The sequence below is a fragment of the Pan paniscus genome, chromosome 10 (genome assembly GCF_029289425.2).
Source record: "Pan paniscus chromosome 10, NHGRI_mPanPan1-v2.0_pri, whole genome shotgun sequence".
In the NCBI taxonomy this organism is placed as follows: Eukaryota; Metazoa; Chordata; class Mammalia; order Primates; family Hominidae; genus Pan; species Pan paniscus.
This window is the reverse complement of record NC_073259.2, coordinates 8,589,778-8,606,994: the sequence shown is the minus strand read 5'-3', so window position 1 is coordinate 8,606,994 and position 17,217 is coordinate 8,589,778. Positions and strand designations below refer to the sequence as shown.

The window sequence follows — 17,217 nt, the reverse complement described above, 5'->3', positions numbered from 1 at the left end:
GCTTAAAATCAGAAATCTGTGTGTCCCCGGCAACTTCAACATAATGTTGGCATACACCAGCCCCAAAGGGTCTGTGCAGGATTGGTGGGGATTTAGAGAAAGAAATTGGAAAGAAGTCAGCAAAGTAGTTACTGACAAGGAAAAGCAGAATAAGAGAATCATGCCAAACTTCAAAACTTCTCAGCTTGGCCTCTGAGGGAGGGAGGCTGCAAAGAGAAGCAGATCCCTTTGATTCTGAGAAAACATTGATATAGTCACAAGACACTCAGCAGACTCTTGGTCTGAACATCTGATTACTCCCTGATTACTTCTAAGATGGGATTGCTAGCGCGCCAGCTGGCAAGCACATTTCCCTCTCGTGGTGCTTGTCTAATGTTTACTTCCCTCTATTCTCCACAATCTCCTGCACCCCACCTCACCCCTATAGAAATATAAGTATTTTACTAGCCTGGGCAACATGGCAAAACTCTGTCTCTACAAAAAAAAAATACCGAAAAATTAGCTGGCCGTGGTGGCGCGTGCCTGTGGTCCCAGCTACTCTGGAGGTTGAGGTGGGAGGATTGCTTGAGCCTGGGAGGCAGAGGCTGCAGTGAGCCAAGATCGGGCCACTTCACTCCAGCCTGGGCAACAGAATGAGATCTTGTCTTAAAAAAAAGAAAAAAAAAAAAAAAAAAAAAAGAGAGAGAGAGGAAAGGCAGGAAGACAGGAAGGCAGGCAGGAAGGCAGGAAGGAAGGTAGGAAGGCAGGGAGGCAGGGAGGCAGGGAGGCAGGGAGGCAGGGAGGCAGGGAGGCAGGGAGGCAGGGAGGCAGGGAGGGAGGGTAATTGTTGCACCAAAAAGGGATTGCTTTCTCGCTTAATGCTGGTGCTCTCTGGGGCCTTCAGGGCCAGCTTCCAACTCTCCTACCTGGCCTTAGGCAAACCCTGCACATGCGTCACCTGCTGTCCACCTCTTTTCACGAGCACTGTGGAGGCGCCAGGACTTCCAAGTTGAAGTACAGTGCAAGATCTGCAACCTAGTAACCAAGTGGCGTTGAGTTAGTGATTTCTCTGAGCCTCTATTTCTTCATCTGTGAAGAGGATGTCTACAGTATCACAGTGTAGCTGTAAACGGCAAGAAAGACGTCGTATTTGAAAGCGCTTTGTAGGGGGCCAGGCGAAGTGGCTCACACCTGTTATCCCAGCACTTTGGGAGGCTGAGGTGGGCGGGCTGATCACGAGGTCAGGAGATCAAGACCATCCTGGCTAATACGGTGAAACCCCGTCTCTACTAAAAATACAAAAAATTCGCTGGGCGTGGTGGCGGGCGCCTGTAGTCCCAGCTACTCCGGAGGCTGACACAGGAGAATGGTGTGAACCCGGGAGGCGGAGCTTGCAGTGAGCCGAGATTGCACCACTGCACTCCAGCCTGGGCAACAGAGCGAGACTCCATCTCAAAAACAAAAAACAAACAAAAACAACAACAAAAAAGAAAGTGCTTTGTAAACTGAAAAGTGCTGTAGTCAGGGTGGCTGGGCACAGTGGTTCATGCCCATATCCCAGCACTTTGGGAAAACAAGGCAGGAGGATCACCTGAGTACAGGAGTTCGAGACCAGCCTGGGCAACATAGTGAGACCTCCATCTCTAAAAAATAAAATGAAATAAATTAGCTGGGTGCGATGGCATGCACCTGTAGTCCCAGCTACTCAGGAAGCTGAGGTAGTAGGATTGCTTAAGGCCAGGAATTCTAGGCTGCAGTGAGCTATGATCACACCACTGCACTCCAGCTCAGACAACCAAGCAAGATCTTGTCTCTGGAAAAAAAAAAAAAAAAAAAAAGAAGAAGAAGAAGAAGCTGGGCACAGTGGCTCAGGCCTGTAATCCCAGCACTTTAGGAGGCCAAGGCAGGAGGATTGCTTGAGCCCAGGAGTTTGAGACTGGCCTGGGTAACATAGTGAGACCCCTGTCTCTACAAAAAATTTTAAAATTAGCCAGGCGTGGTGGCGCATGCCTGCGTCCCCAGCTATTCAGAAGGCTGAGGTGGGAGGATCACTTGAGCCCAGGAGCTCAAGGCTGCAGTGAGCCATGATCACGGCACTGCACTCCAACCTGGGCAACAGAGTGAGGCCATCTCTAAAAAAGAAAAAAAAGTTTCCGGGAGTAGTGGTCAAATGCTACTGACAGAGAGTTAAGATGAGGGCAGAGAAATGCATTTGTCGTAGAGATCGCTGGTTTCCTCTGCTTCCTGAGTAATAGGATTCCTCCATATGGCATATGGTCACTCAGAATAAAAACCATATTTCCTAGGGGCTCCCGCAGCTAAGTGAGGCCAATGAAGGTAAGCAGAAATGCAATTTCCAGAAATTCCCAAAAGGGAGGGGCATGCTCTTCTTCACTCCTTTTTCTTTCTTTCTTTCTTTTTTTTTTCTGGAATCTTAAAATTTATTTTGCCATTTTCCATGGAATATAATAAGAACACCATAAAAATGTGTATCAGTACATTATAAAATTGTAAAGCTTATATTAATAAAGTAAAATCTTGAAAAGTAAACTATAGAAATAGCATAAAACAGCAGAGTTCGACATTTGAGCAACCCATTGTCTAAGAAAGCATTGTCTTAGTCCTTTTGTGCTGCTATAACAGATATCTGGGACTGGTTTATTTATAAAAAATAAAAATTTACTTCTCTCAGTTCTGAAGGCTGGGAAGTCCAAGATCAAGGTTCCAGCAAATTCTGTGTCTGATGAGGGTCCAATTTTGGTTTCCACAATGGTGGCTTGAAAGCTGCATCCTCCAGAGGGGAGGAACACTGTCCTCACTTGGCAGAAGGCAGAAGGGCAAAAGGGCCAACAGCCATGGGAAGCCTCTTTCATAAGGGCACTAATCCTGTTCATGAGGGGAGAAGTCCTTATGATATAATCACCTGTTAAAGGCCCCACCTCTTAATACTATCACATTGACAACACCTGAATTTTGCAGGGGACACATTAAAACCATAGCAGCACAGATCTTACTTTCTTTTTTTTTTTTTTTTTTAAACTGAGTTTCGCTCTTGTTGCCCAGGCTGGAGTGCAACGGCACAATCTCGGCTCACCGCAACCTCCGCCTCCCAGGTTCAAGCAATTCTCCTGCCTCAGCCTCCCGAGTAGCTGGGATTACAGGCATGCACCACCACGCCCAGCTGATTTTTTTTTTTTGTATTTTTAGTAGAGATGCGGTTTCCCCATGTTGAGGCTGGTCTCGAACTCCTGACCTCAGGTGATCCGCCCACCTCAGCCTCCCAAAGTGCTGGGATTACAGGCATGAGCCACCGCGCCCGGCCGCATAGATCTTACTTTCTTACTCGATTTCAGACATTGAGGTGTCAGCAACATACATAACTACCAGATATTACCAGAAAAAGATGATAACGGAAATTTTGTTAACAGATGTTAGGAGAAAAAAAAAAAAGCAGTCTCCCTACCACAAAATCTTGTCAGGGCCTTCAAAAGCTTCGCTCCTTTTTCTTTTCAGTTGAATGGAATGTTATGTAATGGTCTTGGATTTCCTGAAGCTCTTCTGGACCATGATATTACCTTAGGAATAGAAACTACCCATTGTAAAGCAACAAGGTAAAATGATCTTGGAGCTAGGTATGGTGGCTCACACCTGTAATCACAGCACTTTGGGAGGCCAAGGGGGCAGACTGCTTGAGTCCAAAATACTCCAACATGGTGAAACCCTGTCTCTGTGGAAAATACAAAAAATTTGCTGGGCATGGTGGCACACACCCAGAGTCCCAGCTACACAGGAAGCTGAGGTAGAAGGATCCCTTGAGCTTGAGAGGCACAGTTTGCAGTGAGCTGAGATCGTGCTACTGCACTCCAACCTGGGTAATAGAGTGAGACTGTCTGAAAAAAAAAAAAAAAGATATTGGGTCCTTGATACCATGGAGTACCTTAACAATTATGGACAGATTTCATGAGAGAGAAATACTTTTCTATCTTAAATCACTTATATCATGCCATTGCGCTTCCAGCCTGGGCGACGAAGCAAGACTCTGTCAAGGGAAGGGGAGAGGAGGGGAGGAGAGGGGAAGGGGGAGAGAGAGAGAGAAAGGGAGGGAGAGAAGGAGGGAAAGAAGAAAGAAAGAAAGAAGAAAGACAGACAGACAGACAGAAACAAAGAAAGGAAGGAAGGAGAGAGAGAGAGAAAGAGAAGGGAAAAGAGAAAAGAAGAAAGAAAGAAAAAGAAAGAAAGAAAGAGGAGGGAGGGAGAGAGGGAGGGATGGAGGGAGGAAGGAGGGAAGGAGGGAGGGAGACCAGAGTGTGGTGGCTGGAAGGAAGGAAGGAAGGAAGGAAGGAAGGAAGGAAGGAAGGAAGGAAAGAGAAAGAAAGAGCAAAGCCAAGCCAGAGTGCAGTGGCTCATGCCTGTAATCCCAACACTTTGGGAGGCTGAGACGGGTGGGTTGCTTGAGTCCAGGATTTCAAGACCAGCCTTGGCAACATGGTGAAAACCCATCTCTACAAAAAAATGCAAAAATTAGCCAGGTATGGTGGCAGATACCTGTAGTCCCAACTACTCTGGAGGATGAGGTGGAAGGATCACTTGAGCCGGGGAGGTGGAGCTTGCAGTGATCTGAGATCATGCCACTGTACTCCAACCTGTCTCAAAAAAATAATATTAATAAGAGAAAGAAATAAGAAGGAAAGCAAGCAAGGAAACAAGCAAGAACGGGGCTGGGCATGGTGGCTTATGCCTGTAATCCTAGCACTTTGGGAGGCCAAGGCAGGCGGATCACTTGAGGTCAGGAGTTTGAGACCAGCCTGGCCAATATGGTGAAACCTCGTCTCTACTAAAAATACAGAAATCAGCCCAGCATGGTGGTAGATGCCTATAATCCCAGCTACTCGGGAGGCTGAGGCAGGAGAATTGCTTGAACCTAGGAGGTGGGGGTTGCAGTGAGTCGAGATCACGCCACTGCCCTCTAGCCTGGGTGACAGAGCGAGACTCCTTCTAAAAAAAGGAAGGAAGGAAGGAAGGAAAGAAGGAAGGAAGGAAGGAAAGGAGAAGGGGAAGGAAGCTGAATCCTAAACCAGGAAAAGCCACAAAGGAGCATGACTCATACCACTGAACCCTTCAAAAGTCATGAATTGGTGGCACCAGGTATCTCTGGAAGTAGAGATAGAGATGGGGCCAAAGACAGAAGAATTGATCAAATTGAGCTCAAGAAGAGATAGATTCCCCAAATCTCTCCTCAACCCCGTGCAGTCGGGGGACTTCCCCTCCACAGCTCAGGCAGCAGCTGGGAGTTCTCTCCCTGGGGGACACCAGCTACAGCTGAATGCGAGAGCACACAGTGCATGAAACAGGGGGATTAGTGAAAGTTTCCATACTGCAGGTTGAGACATTCCAGCACTTGGTTCCCAGAATGCTGGTGGCCACATGCTCTCCCCAGCAAGCAATTGAAGAAACCCCATCCATGGAATTTGACCAGGCCAGGAGGAAATACCCTAAAGAAACTCACTTCCTAAAATAAGAGCCCAGCCAGATGGTCACAGAGCACGACCCAGCCGCCAGCACCTGCTGCACAGTCAGAGCCTCTCATCGGCTTTTAGCTCCCAGTCTTAAGTTTGAACAACCAGGACTGCTGGGCTTCTGAGGAAGGGCTCTGCCATGAATGGCCAAGACCCAAACTAACCAAGAGAAAGCCAACTGGGAGGAAACAGATGGAGCGGGAGAAAAAACCACCTCCCGAAACCGCTACTCTCCTCTAGTAAATGATTAAAGATACACCCTATGGAGCAGGACCAGGACGTCACTCCAGCCCCCTTTCTCCACCTGAACATGTGCGCTCTCCTGCCTCCACACACTGGCCCTGGGCTCCTTCCCCAGGTCTTCACGTGGCTGGCTGCTATGTCGCCTCAGAGAGGCCTTCAAGGACCACCCACTCTGAAAAAGCCATTCCAGCCACCCCCTAATGCAGGAGTGGGCAAACTTTTTCTGTGAAGGGTCAGATAGTAAATATTTCAGGTGCTGTGAGCTGTATATGGTCTCTGCCACGACCACTCAGCTCTACCACTGTGGCATAGAAGCAGCCAGAGAAGATCTGTAAACAAGGGACTGTGGCTATGTTCCAATACAACTCTATTTATGGCCGGGCGCAGTGGGTCACACCTGTAATCCCAGCACTCTGGGAGGCCAAGGCGGGCAGATCACTCGAGTCCAGGAGTTCGAGACCAGCCTGGAGTACATGGCAAAAACTCGTCTCTACAAAAAATACAAAAATTAGCCAGGCATGTGCCTATGGTCCTATCTACTCTCGAGGCTGAGGCAGGAGAATTGCTTGAGCCCAGGAGGTGGAGGCTGCAGTGAGCTGAGATAGCACCACTGCATTCCAGCCTGGGCAACAGAGCAAGACCCTATCTCACAAAACAAACAAACAAAACTCTATTTGTGGACACTGAAACTGGAATTCCATATCATTTTCCAGGGTCACAAATGTTATTCTGCTTTCAATTTTTATTCAATCATTTTAAAACAAAATCTGGCTGGGCATGGTAGCTCACACTTGTAATCCTAGTGCTTTGGGAGGCTGAGGTGGGAGGATCACTTTGAGCCTATGAGTTCGAGACCAGTCTGAGCAACATAGCAAGACCCCACCTCTACAAGAAATTTTAAAATTAGCTGGCAAGGTGGCGCTGTCCTGCGGTCCCAGCTACTCGGGAGGCTGGGACAGGAGGATCACTTGAGCCCAGGAGGTTGAGATTGCAGTGAGCCGTGATTGTGCCATTGCACTCCAGTCTGGGCAACAGAGCAAGACCCTGTCTCCAAACAAACAAATGTAAAAACCATTCTTAGCCAGATGTGATGGTGTGGGCCAGTAGCCCCAGCTACTTGGGAGGCTGAGGCAGGAGCATCACTTGAGGCCAGGACTTCAAGACCAGCCTGGGCAACAACAGTGGGACCCTGTCTCTAAGAAAAACAAACAAAACAGGCGCTGGGCTGGACTTGGCCAAACCCTACTCCAGCACATCATCCGGTTTTATTTTCATCAAGGCACACATCACCTCCTGCTGCTTTCTTGTTTACCTACCTTTTTTGTTGCTTGTTTCTTGGAAGTCCCCTGCTAGAAGGGAGGCCACAGGAGATTGAAGACCTCTGTATTCTGCCCCACTGTATCCCCAGCACCTAGGACTGTACTTGCTTCTAGCGTTTGCTCAGGAAATGCAGCTGTTGGCTGTGGCAGAATAGCACTGGGCCGTGCCAGCCACCCTCACCCCGCTCATCACTGCTGGCAGTGCCTGAAAGGACAACTCTCAGGGACAATAATGGGACTCCCAGCCTGGCTCCTCCCACATCCCTTCCACTTGTGTTTTCCTGTTCCTTTCTCCTTCCTTGCTTTCGTCAGTCTCAAATTGTAAGCCTGTCTGTGATGCCCAGCACAACCCACAAGCCTGAACCAAAAAGAACTCAGTCTAAAGCAGACCTTCCTCCACCCTCCCAGCCCTAAAGGTCACTGGTCCAGCCTACAGTCTGAAAGGAAGGTGCTGAGCATGCGACCGGCAGGCCTCCTGCCTCTCCACCCAGACGGGGAGAGGAAGCGGGGAGAAACTGCTCCAGGTACAAAGGGGGCTTCAGAATGATCCCCCTCTGAACCCTAAACTACTAAAAATGAGTGTAGTCGAGCAGCCAACTCTCAGGTGCTCAGTAGTGTTTGGGGAGTGACCGCTAGCTGCATACTGTACCCTATCCAGCAGCATCGTCGCTTTCTGCATGATGTAATGCAGCAGTCCCCAACCTTTGCGGCACCAGGGACTGGTTTCATTTAAGACAATTTTTCCACGGATGGAGCGGGGAGTGCAGGTGGGATGGTTTGGGGATGAAACTGTTCCACCTCATATCATCAGGCAATAGATTCTTTTTTTTTTTTTTTTGAGACGGAGTTTTGCTCTGTCGCCCAGGCTGGAGTGCAGTGACGCGATCTCGGCTCACTGCAAGCTCCGCCTCCTGGGTTCACGCCATTCTCCTGCCTCAGCCCAGAGTAGCTGGGACTACAGGTGCCCGCCACCACGCCTGGCTTATTTTTTTTTTCTATTTTTAGTAGTAGAGACGGGGTTTCACCGTGTTAACCAGGATGGTCTCGATCTCCTGACCTTGTGATCTGCCCGCCTCAGCCTCCCAAAGTGCTGGGATTACAGGCGTAAGCCACCGCGCCTGGCCAACAGATTCTCTTAAGAAGAGCGCAACCTAGATCCCTCGCATGCACAGTTCACAGCAGGGTTTGTGCTCCTGTGAGAATCCAACGCCACGGCTGGACAGGAGGCAGAGCTCAGACGGTAATGCTTGCTCTCCCACCTGCTGCTCACCTCCTGCTATGTGGCCTGGTTCCTAACAGGCCACGGATGGGTACTGGCCTGCAGCCCAGGGGTTGGGGACCTCTGATAGAATGGACTTGTGGTGGCAAAAAATGTTGTTGGGCACGGTGACTCATGCCTGTCATCCCAATTACTCAGGAGGCTGAGGTGGGAGGATTGCTTGAGGCCAGGAGCTCAAGACCAGCCTAGGCAGTATAGTGAGATCCCATCTCTAAAAAAACAAACAAAAAGTCATTGCTAACCGATGTCCAGAAAAAAGGATTTCTTGATTCTCGGATGGGAGAATTCAGGTCCCTGTAGTGGATGCAGGGGCACCAGGTCCTCAACATCAATGGCCTGCAATCCTTTAAGGTTGGGCAACTCCCTGCGTAAGCACTGGCACAAGCTCCCGAGTGCAAGTGATCTGGTGTTCCATGGAGGAAGGAATGTGCTGACAGGCAGATACAAGCATTCCCATGTGCTGGGAGCGGTGCTGTTCCGTGTGAATTAATGAAGTGGCACTTGGGCTTATCAATCACGCTGCTCTGATTTTGGCTAGCAAGTCAGTCATGTGGGCTGCTAGTAAGACTGCTTATTCCTGAGCCAAGTGCTAGACTCGAGTTCCTAGGATGCCAAGCTAGGGATCACATCTTGCCGGCCCCTGCCTGAACCTCTCCCTTTGACCACTCTTCAAATCCAGGGGGTCCTGTGTCCATTTACTGTTGCTCCTAAAGGTGCAGTGCTCACAGAACCTGGTGACAGAACTCCCTCCTGGAACCTCACTTGGGGACAGTAAAGGACTGAGATAACCAGATAGCCATGGAGACACTTGTTCCCGGGGAGCCCAGGGATACTGGCTTGAACCTGACCCCAGGCTTGGAGGCGTCCCTGAGTGCTTTTCATTCTCTGGGGGGGGGGGGGCGGGGGGGGGTTGGGTGGGAGGCTGGGCAGCTTGCACGGCTGAGTCCCCGCTTCCACTGCCTTGCTTCAGGCTGTGATGGCCTCGGTGGCTGCGACCTGCTGCTGCCACCTCTGTGTTCTGTGGACAGGTGTGCACCTGTCATTTCCAAGAAAAAGATCACACACACAAAGGCCTTTGTGTATGTAGCAGACTTTACTGAAGATTTGGAGAGATGAAGGGGTTTTACATAGCAAAAATACAAAAAAAAACTGAAGGTTGAGTATTAGACATCCATGAGCTTAAGACTCAGCCACTTCTACCAATGGGGCTCCCGCCTTCTACGAAGGCACCTGACCACCTCTCCCTGCTGTTTCTCAGGAAGCTGAATGAAAGCCAGATTTCCTGACAGTTTCTTAGAGTATTTTAGTCCTCCATTTGCTCTGCCCTCCCTTTCTTTTCTTTTCCTTTTTTTTTTTTTTTTTTTGAGATAGGGTCCTGCTCTGTTGCCCAGGCTGGAGTGCAATGATGTAATCTCAGCTCACTGCATTCCTGACCTCCTGTGCTCAAGTGATCCTCCCACCTCAGCCTCCCAAGTCACTGGGACTACAAGAGCACGCCACCATGCCCTGCTAATTTTTCTATTTTTTTGTACAGATGGGGTTTTGCCATGTTGCCCAGGCTGGGCTCAAGTGATCCTCCCGCCTCAGCCTCCCAAAGTGCTGGGATTACAGGTGTGAGCCACAGCACCCGGCCTGTCTTTCCTTTCTAGACCTTCCCTTGGGGCCTCTTTCTCCCCTTAATGGGCCACAAAGTTATCTCCCCGATTTAGAACACTCCCTCCCCTCTCCTGACACCAGGGTGAGGACGAAAATCTAAAAGCACAACCTTGCACGGGGCAGTTTTCGCTAAACCAAGACTCGAGGTCTTCTCCTCACCTTCTTTGAGGGACATTAGAGCTTTTTTTCTCTAAAAATAAGTATGCGTGCATGTGCGTGTGTTTTAGGGGCGGGAAGGGCGGAGTCAGGGGACATTTTTACACACCCACATTTCACATTCCCTGAGCGCGCCGTGAGCGAGGGGTGGCCCTGCTCCTTCACACACCATGACCTGTCCTCCTCCCAGTGGCAGTCCCAAGTCGGAGCATTTATTCCCATTTCACAAATGAGATTATGAAGTTCCCTAGAGGGTATCTGTCCAAGATCACATGACTTGTAAGAGGTCAATTCAATCACTGGCCTGGCTTAACTTTAAGTTCTTTTTTTTTTTTTTTGGGAGACGGAGTTTCGTTCTTGTTGCCCAGGCTGGAGTGCAGTGGCGCGGTCTCAGCTCACTGCAACCTCCACCTCCTGGGTTCAAGCAATTCTCCTGCCTCAGTCTCCCTAGTAGCTGGGATTACAGGTGCCCACCACCACACCCAGGTAATTTTTGTATTTTTAGTAGAGATGGGGTTTCGCCATGTGGCCAGGCTGGTCTTGAACTCCTGACCTCAGGTGATCCACCCACGTTGGCCTCCCAAAGTGCTGGGATTACAGGCGTGAGCCACTGCACCTGGCCAAGTGTACATTCTTAAGAACAACGTACATAGATTGGGGAAAAGTATCTCGTTTTCATTCTGAGAGCTAATACAACAGAGAGTGTACGAAGAGGTCAAACACAGGGACTGCTGGGTGGAACACACTGCCACTCCCCCTCCCCCTCCCCCTCTGTGCCACACACCTGATGTGGCCCCACCCAACACAGCCACGACCCTCCTACCCCCCACCACCTGCCCAGTGTCCTCTGAGTCTCAGCCCAGCAGAGGGAGCAGGTGCATGCTCTAGGCACACACAGGTACAGGAGCTGGGCGAGGCCAACCATGCCAGCCCCTCGCTCCACACCCCACCGGCTTCCATCCTGAAAGGTAATGCACACACACACACACGCACACACACACCAAACTCCTGTGTGGGTTTCTTTGTTAGAAAGATCATCCCACTCTGAAAGATGGGGGCCAATGGGAAACAGTCTGCTGGCTCATGGCTGGACCCGCTGAGAGAGATGGTCTGTCTCCCATCCCCGTTTCCATCTGGACAGTGCTGCCTGCTAACTCGGATCATGTCAGAATGGTGGAAGAGTCTCTATCCCCACAGGGCTCAGGGACCCTTCCTCACCTCACAGGCCCAAGGGACATGACCGCCTGCCATGTGCATTCGCTCACTCATCAAACAGAACCAGGAAATGAGGTCTCACTGCGCAGAGCCGAGTTTCGTGGGAAGAGCCCAAAACACACTATCACACATGCCTCTCTGAGGTCCACAGCAGCGCACTGTCGTTTTCTAGAAAATCTGATCAAAAAGACTCCCCTGCTTAACACACTTCCAGGACTTCCCATCACACCGGGTAAGGTCCAAAGCCCTCGCCAAAAGAGGGGGTACCACCGGGCCACCTGCTGCCTTTCCCCACCTGGAATGCCCTGGCCCCCTCCTCTCTCCTGTTCACTCTGTTCTCTGTACCTGGGACACATCTGTCACCTCCCTGCCCCCAGCACCTGCTGTTCCCTCCACTTGGAATACCATTCCCCCAGCTCCCCCAGGGCTGGCTCTTCTTGTCCTTCAGAATCAACTCAAGCCCCACCGCCTCAGAGAGGCCTCCCCCAGCAACTCGATCTCAGCGCCTGCGCAGCCTCACCATGCCCGCCTGTCTCCTCACTTGCTTACTCTGCTTCCCAAGGAGCCTGTCGTCTTCCTCACTGCCACATCCCCACTGCCACATCCCCACTGCCACATTCCCACTGCCACATCCCCACTGCCTAGCACAAAGCAGAAGTTAAATAAGTATTTGCTAAGTGAATGGATGGATGCATGAATCATCCAGGCAAGTTAGTGGAGCTCTCCGTGCCACGTTTGCCTCATCTGTAAAATGGGGCTAGCATAGTACCCATTGGGTGAGGATGAGAAGAGACCACAGAGGCACCTGTGTTCAGGCACCATGCTTGTGACAGGGGTTCTAACAGGGCATAAATGCAATGCTTTTGACACACAAGGGCAGGCATGACTGTCTTCTGCATGAGAAGAGGGGATTCCTCTTTGGCTCTGGAAGAATGAGCGCCAGATCGCAGATGGAAGACGGGATGAGAACTACGGGCTGGGGGTGCTGGGAAGTAGGTGATTCAGGGAGGCTAGTGGGGAGGCAGCAGGGGAGCCTCAGAGGAGGCTGCAGGCGAGGTGGGGCCAGCTCACCCATTTGCCTCAAGGGTCATGGTCTGCACCACACCACAGGGAAGGCAGCTAAGTCTGCCACCTGCTATGGTTGACTGGCTTGGATTTTACACCTGTAAGGAGGTGACTGTCCACTAGGCTGCTGAGGTCAGTTCATAGAGGAAAGGAAAACTCACAGCCAACACCTGGACCCAAAAACATCTGCACTGACCTCTTTCCCAGCCAGGACACAAAAAGGTTATCTCTTTAAATGTGCATTTGTCCTGCGGCCAAGAGGCTGCTGGCACGACACATCCTTCCGTCACAGCGCTGGTGCTGCCAATCAAGCTAGAAGGACGGCCAACCCCAGCTTCCCTTATTCAATCCCCCAGGGACAGGGGAGGGGAGAGAGTGAAGGCAAAGGCTGTGCTGGTGCCTGGGGGTGGGGGCAGGAGAGCCTTACACAAACACGAACCCACACTGGGACATGTAGGCACCTGCCACCTGCTCAGGGGCTCATCTGACCCCAGGTTCCCCTAGAGCCCATGCCCCAGCTTCTGACGAGAGCTGGGCCTCCAGACTGCATAGCTCTGCAGCCTGACAAGAGGTGTAGCAGTGGTCCTGATGCCCAGAGGGGTTTGGTTAAAGCTGTTCTTTGGTAAGACAGTGGGGGCTGGGCCGTGGAGGAGACTAGGCTGCTGGCCTCTTCCCCACATCTGGGATGCTGGTCAACTTCCCTCCATCTGCTTCACTAAATGCTGCCCACCCTTTAAGGGCAGCTGCCCTCAAGACTACCCTTCCCTGAGTCTTCTGCACCTTGATCTCTCTAGTCTCTGAGCGCCAGTGGCTTTGAGGATCACTTAATAGTTTTCCAGTCGGCCCTAGTGAGACTGCAAGCTCCTATGATTAATAACGACGTACATTTAGTGAACACATTTATGTGGGGCACTATGCTAGGCACTGTAGATACGCGAGGTAGGTTATCGTTATACAAATTTTACAGATGGGGAAACTGAGGCACAGTGAAATGAAATAACTTGCCCCAAGGTCACTCAGCTAGTCTGTAGCTTGTCTGACTCCAGAGCCCTCGCTCCTAACCACACTCCAAGACACCTCTTCGATGCTGTCTTACTTATGTAGTCCCATGCACTATCTCCCCGAGTGCCGGACACATGATAAACATAAACACCCCTAGGTTGAATCTTCCTTCCCTTTCTGCTCTAGGCTACTGGATCTGTGGTTCCTATGAGGGAAGATGACCCCAAAGAGCCACTAGGTGGCAGCAAGCAGCCAGATTCTGGCCTCCCCATGGGAGGGAGGGAGGGAGGGAGGGAGGGAGGCAGGGAGGCAGGGAGGCAGGGAGGCAGGGAGGGAGGGAGGCAGGGAGGGAGGGAGGGAGGCAGGAAGGGAGGGAGGGAGGAGCTCATTGTTAGATGTATTAGTACAGCTTGCACCAGGCACTTCACAGACTCCATCTCTTCCCACTCTACAGAGAGGAAAGGGTACTAAGGTTCAGACAGGTTGACAAATGCCCAAGGTCAGGCAGCTTAGAATACTAGGACCGAAGCCAGGACTGGCAAAACTCAGAGCCCATGCCAGTTCTCAGGAGAAAGAAACCCAGGAACCCCTTCAGCTGCATATCTAAGTCTAGGCTCAGGGTGGGGTCCACTCCCTCCTCCACCCCTGGGAGCACAGAAACTACCCCTCAGGGAAGAAGTTAGATGGTGCAGGCTGGCTCTGAGGAGGCCTCCACCTAACAGGCACCCTGGCTGGGACAGAGTTTGAACAAGCCTCACAAGCACCAATGGCTCTCGGGGACCAGCGGAGCACCAGAGACCTCTCATCAACCTCCTGGCCATAGCCAAGAGGACACTGGTGCACCCAACCTCCCGCCAAGACTCCTCAGGCCGGCCTCAGCCCTGCCGCCTCCTGCCCTCCCCGCCTCAGGGTCCTTTGATTTGAAACCAGTGCCCCCAACGTGGTCACGGAAGATGGTCACGGAAGATGGTCACGGAATCCACATCCACTGAGGTGGACGGAAACTATCCAGAGAATTCTGACAGTGTCCCCGTCCAACAACTGTCACCGCCACACCTAAAACCCACCCCCCAGGGGAGGGGGCCTCTCTGTGTGAACCGTCCTGGGAGTGCAGCAGGGGCGCACGTGGCTGTGGGTGCGTGGCCCATGCATTCATCGGGCCTCACAGCGTGGCCAGCACCACAGTGCAGGGGCTTGAGAGGTAGCACAGGGACCGTCACATCTTCAGTTCCAGGGTCCGGCGATGTTCCCGGCTGAGTCCACTGGGACGCTGGCTTCAGAACTGCCCGGGGTACGTCTCTGAGCACTGCTTCCGGCCTGCCTCCCAGATGGCCCCCTTGCTCCCCCAGTCCCTCCCGAGGCTCACACAGCCAGACCAGGTCCTCTGAAAATACACAGCATCTTGGGTTTATTTGGGGTTGGGCACCTCAGGTTCAGGCACAGTTTGTTCCTGGGTAGAGTCACAACTGCTCCTCTCAGCTCTCTTGGCACTTCAGGGGGCTGCCCCTGCAGGTCCCCTCCCCACGTCCCCGTTTCCTGCACACACGTCTCTTCCCCCCTCCCTGCTCCCCGAGTCTCTCATTCTTTCACCAGCCTGTAGATATGGTGCTGAGCCCCGTGCTCACTGGCTGACACCTCAAAGACATAGGCAATGCACAGCAAGGTCTCCTGTGTGTCTCTGTTGGTGACCACCTGTGGGAGAGAAAAAGACAAGGGTTAATAAGGCCCCAGATGGGGCACGCCATGGCTACTACCCACACACAGACTCCAGCCACACCCGCAGCACCCGCCGCACACCTGCAGGATGGTGAAGTTCTCCAGCACGCTGTTCATCATGTACTTCTCAGGGAGGTGCTTGAGCTTGTGGATGAAGTTGATCATGTACTCACAGAGCGGGGACCGGTGGATTCGGTAAGAGTAGTGTCCATTCTCATAGCGAGCATACTCTGTCTGCAGGACCCGGGGACAGCAGGGGCTTAGAATCCCATTCTGCCCACCTCCAGCCCAGACCCAACTCCACGGGAAGGAAAGGCAGAAAGCCTGGGGGCCCTTAAGAAAAGAGTCACCCCCAGCCAGGGGCAGTGGCTCACACCTGTAATCCCAACACTTTGGGAGGCCAAGACAGGCGGATCACCTGAGGTCAGGAGTTCAAGACCAGCCTGGCCAACATGGTGAAACCTTGTTACTATTAAAATACAAAAATTAGCCAGGCACGGTGGCGCGTGCCTGTACTCCCAGCTACTCTGGAGGCTGAGGCAGGAGAATCGCTTGAACCCGGGAGGCGGAGGTTGCAGTGAGCTGAGATCGTACCACTGCATTCCAGCCTGGGCAACAGAGTGAGACTGTCTCACAAAAAGAAAAAAAGAAAGTCACCCTCTTAGGTTGGTGGACATTAAACAAGACCTCCTTTCTCCATGGGTGACCAGCAGGAACCGGGGATGGCAGGAGGGGAGCTTAAGGAGACACAGGAGCAGTGGTAGGAGCCTCTCAATCCTGGCTGTACATGAGGACACCATGAGGGGCACACAGGGACCCCTGGGAGTCTGGTGGTGATCATGCAAATTTCCCTGTCTACACACACGCATGCAAGCGCACATAGGAGTGCCTATAAAACTGGTGAAATCTGAACCAGCTTGGTGGACTGCATCAACGTCAATTTCCTGGTTGTCCACTTTACACTCTAGTTATGCAAGATATGGCCAGGGCAAGAGCTGGGTAAAGCGCACATGGGATTATGAGCCCAAGTGGATCCACCATTATCTCAAAAGTTTTACAAGTTTAAGTAGAAATAAGTAATTTGAGGAACTCTTCAAAAACCACTAATGCCTGGACTCTACCCTAGAGACTGAGGGGTGATGAATGGGTTTCAGGCACTGGTGTGTTTCCAAAGCTCCCAGGAGACTGTAAGGTGCAGCCAGGCGGAGAAGCACTGTGTGGGGGAATGTCTCCTCCCTGGTGCTGGCCGGGCATCTGGCTGCATTTGGCATGAGGAAGGCTATCAATAACTGACAGACTGTGAGAGTAGGACTTCATTAATTCAGACCAATCTGGGGACGGGGTGAGGAGAGGGACGAAGACTGGGCTGCACGGTGAGGAGGTTTAACAAGCGTGTGGGCGGCACAGGGCCGCGGACTCTCAGAGTCCACAGGTGCTTTGGGTTGGAGGCCTTCAGTCCCAGCTCCTTGTCACTGCCACTATGCAGCGGGCCCAGAACACAGGGTGCTGCAGGAGACCGTGTCCCGGACAGTGAAGATAACTTGGCCCTTGTTTAGGGCCAAAATACAGAGGATTTTATCACAACCCCCCAGACACGCACCGGAAAGCAGGGTGGCTGGGTGGGGATTCACCTGAGCTTATGCTCCTCACCACTGCCCTGCACTGCCCTTGGCCGGGGGTTTAGCAGAGTGGGAGAAACCGTAAAAGGCAGGCCTGAATTTTCTGTAACTTCCATTACAGCAGGGTCTCCAGGGTACCCATAAGTAGAAAATCAGGGAAGGAACAGTTTTAGGCATTCATGGAGTTCAAAGTGAGTAGGGGACAGAGATCTTAGCCCTGCTTCTGCACTAGTGAGCTGTGTGACCACGTGCAGGCGATTGGTGGGAGGCCTCCGCTCTCTCGGGGCCTCCGCTGTGAAGCCAGAGGGCTGGACTAGGTAGATGCCCAGGGCCCTGCCTGTGCTGCGGCTCTGCCCTTGGAGAGGACCGGGGGTGCCTGCAAGGACGTGCTTGGAAGATCCTGAAAGGGCAGCAATGGCTCTGGTGAGTTGGGCAGGACACTGGTGCCAAGG

General features: G+C 51.9%; 1 protein-coding gene across 4 annotated transcripts in view; it reads right to left on the bottom strand.

The window, feature by feature from the left end:
* Positions 1-14,815: 14,815 nt before the first annotated feature.
* Positions 14,816-17,217, bottom strand: part of TEAD4 (TEA domain transcription factor 4) — an 82,081-nt gene continuing 79,679 nt past the window's right edge. For all 4 annotated transcript variants that reach the window (XM_003820349.6, XM_063593297.1, XM_055095259.2 and 1 more), the window contains 2 exons: positions 15,228-15,380; positions 14,816-15,122 (listed from right to left, as the gene is read on the bottom strand). In XM_003820349.6, coding sequence (XP_003820397.1) covers positions 15,009-15,122; positions 15,228-15,380 — 267 coding nt within the window. In that variant the 3' untranslated portion in view covers positions 14,816-15,008. The remainder of the gene's footprint in view (positions 15,123-15,227; positions 15,381-17,217) is intronic.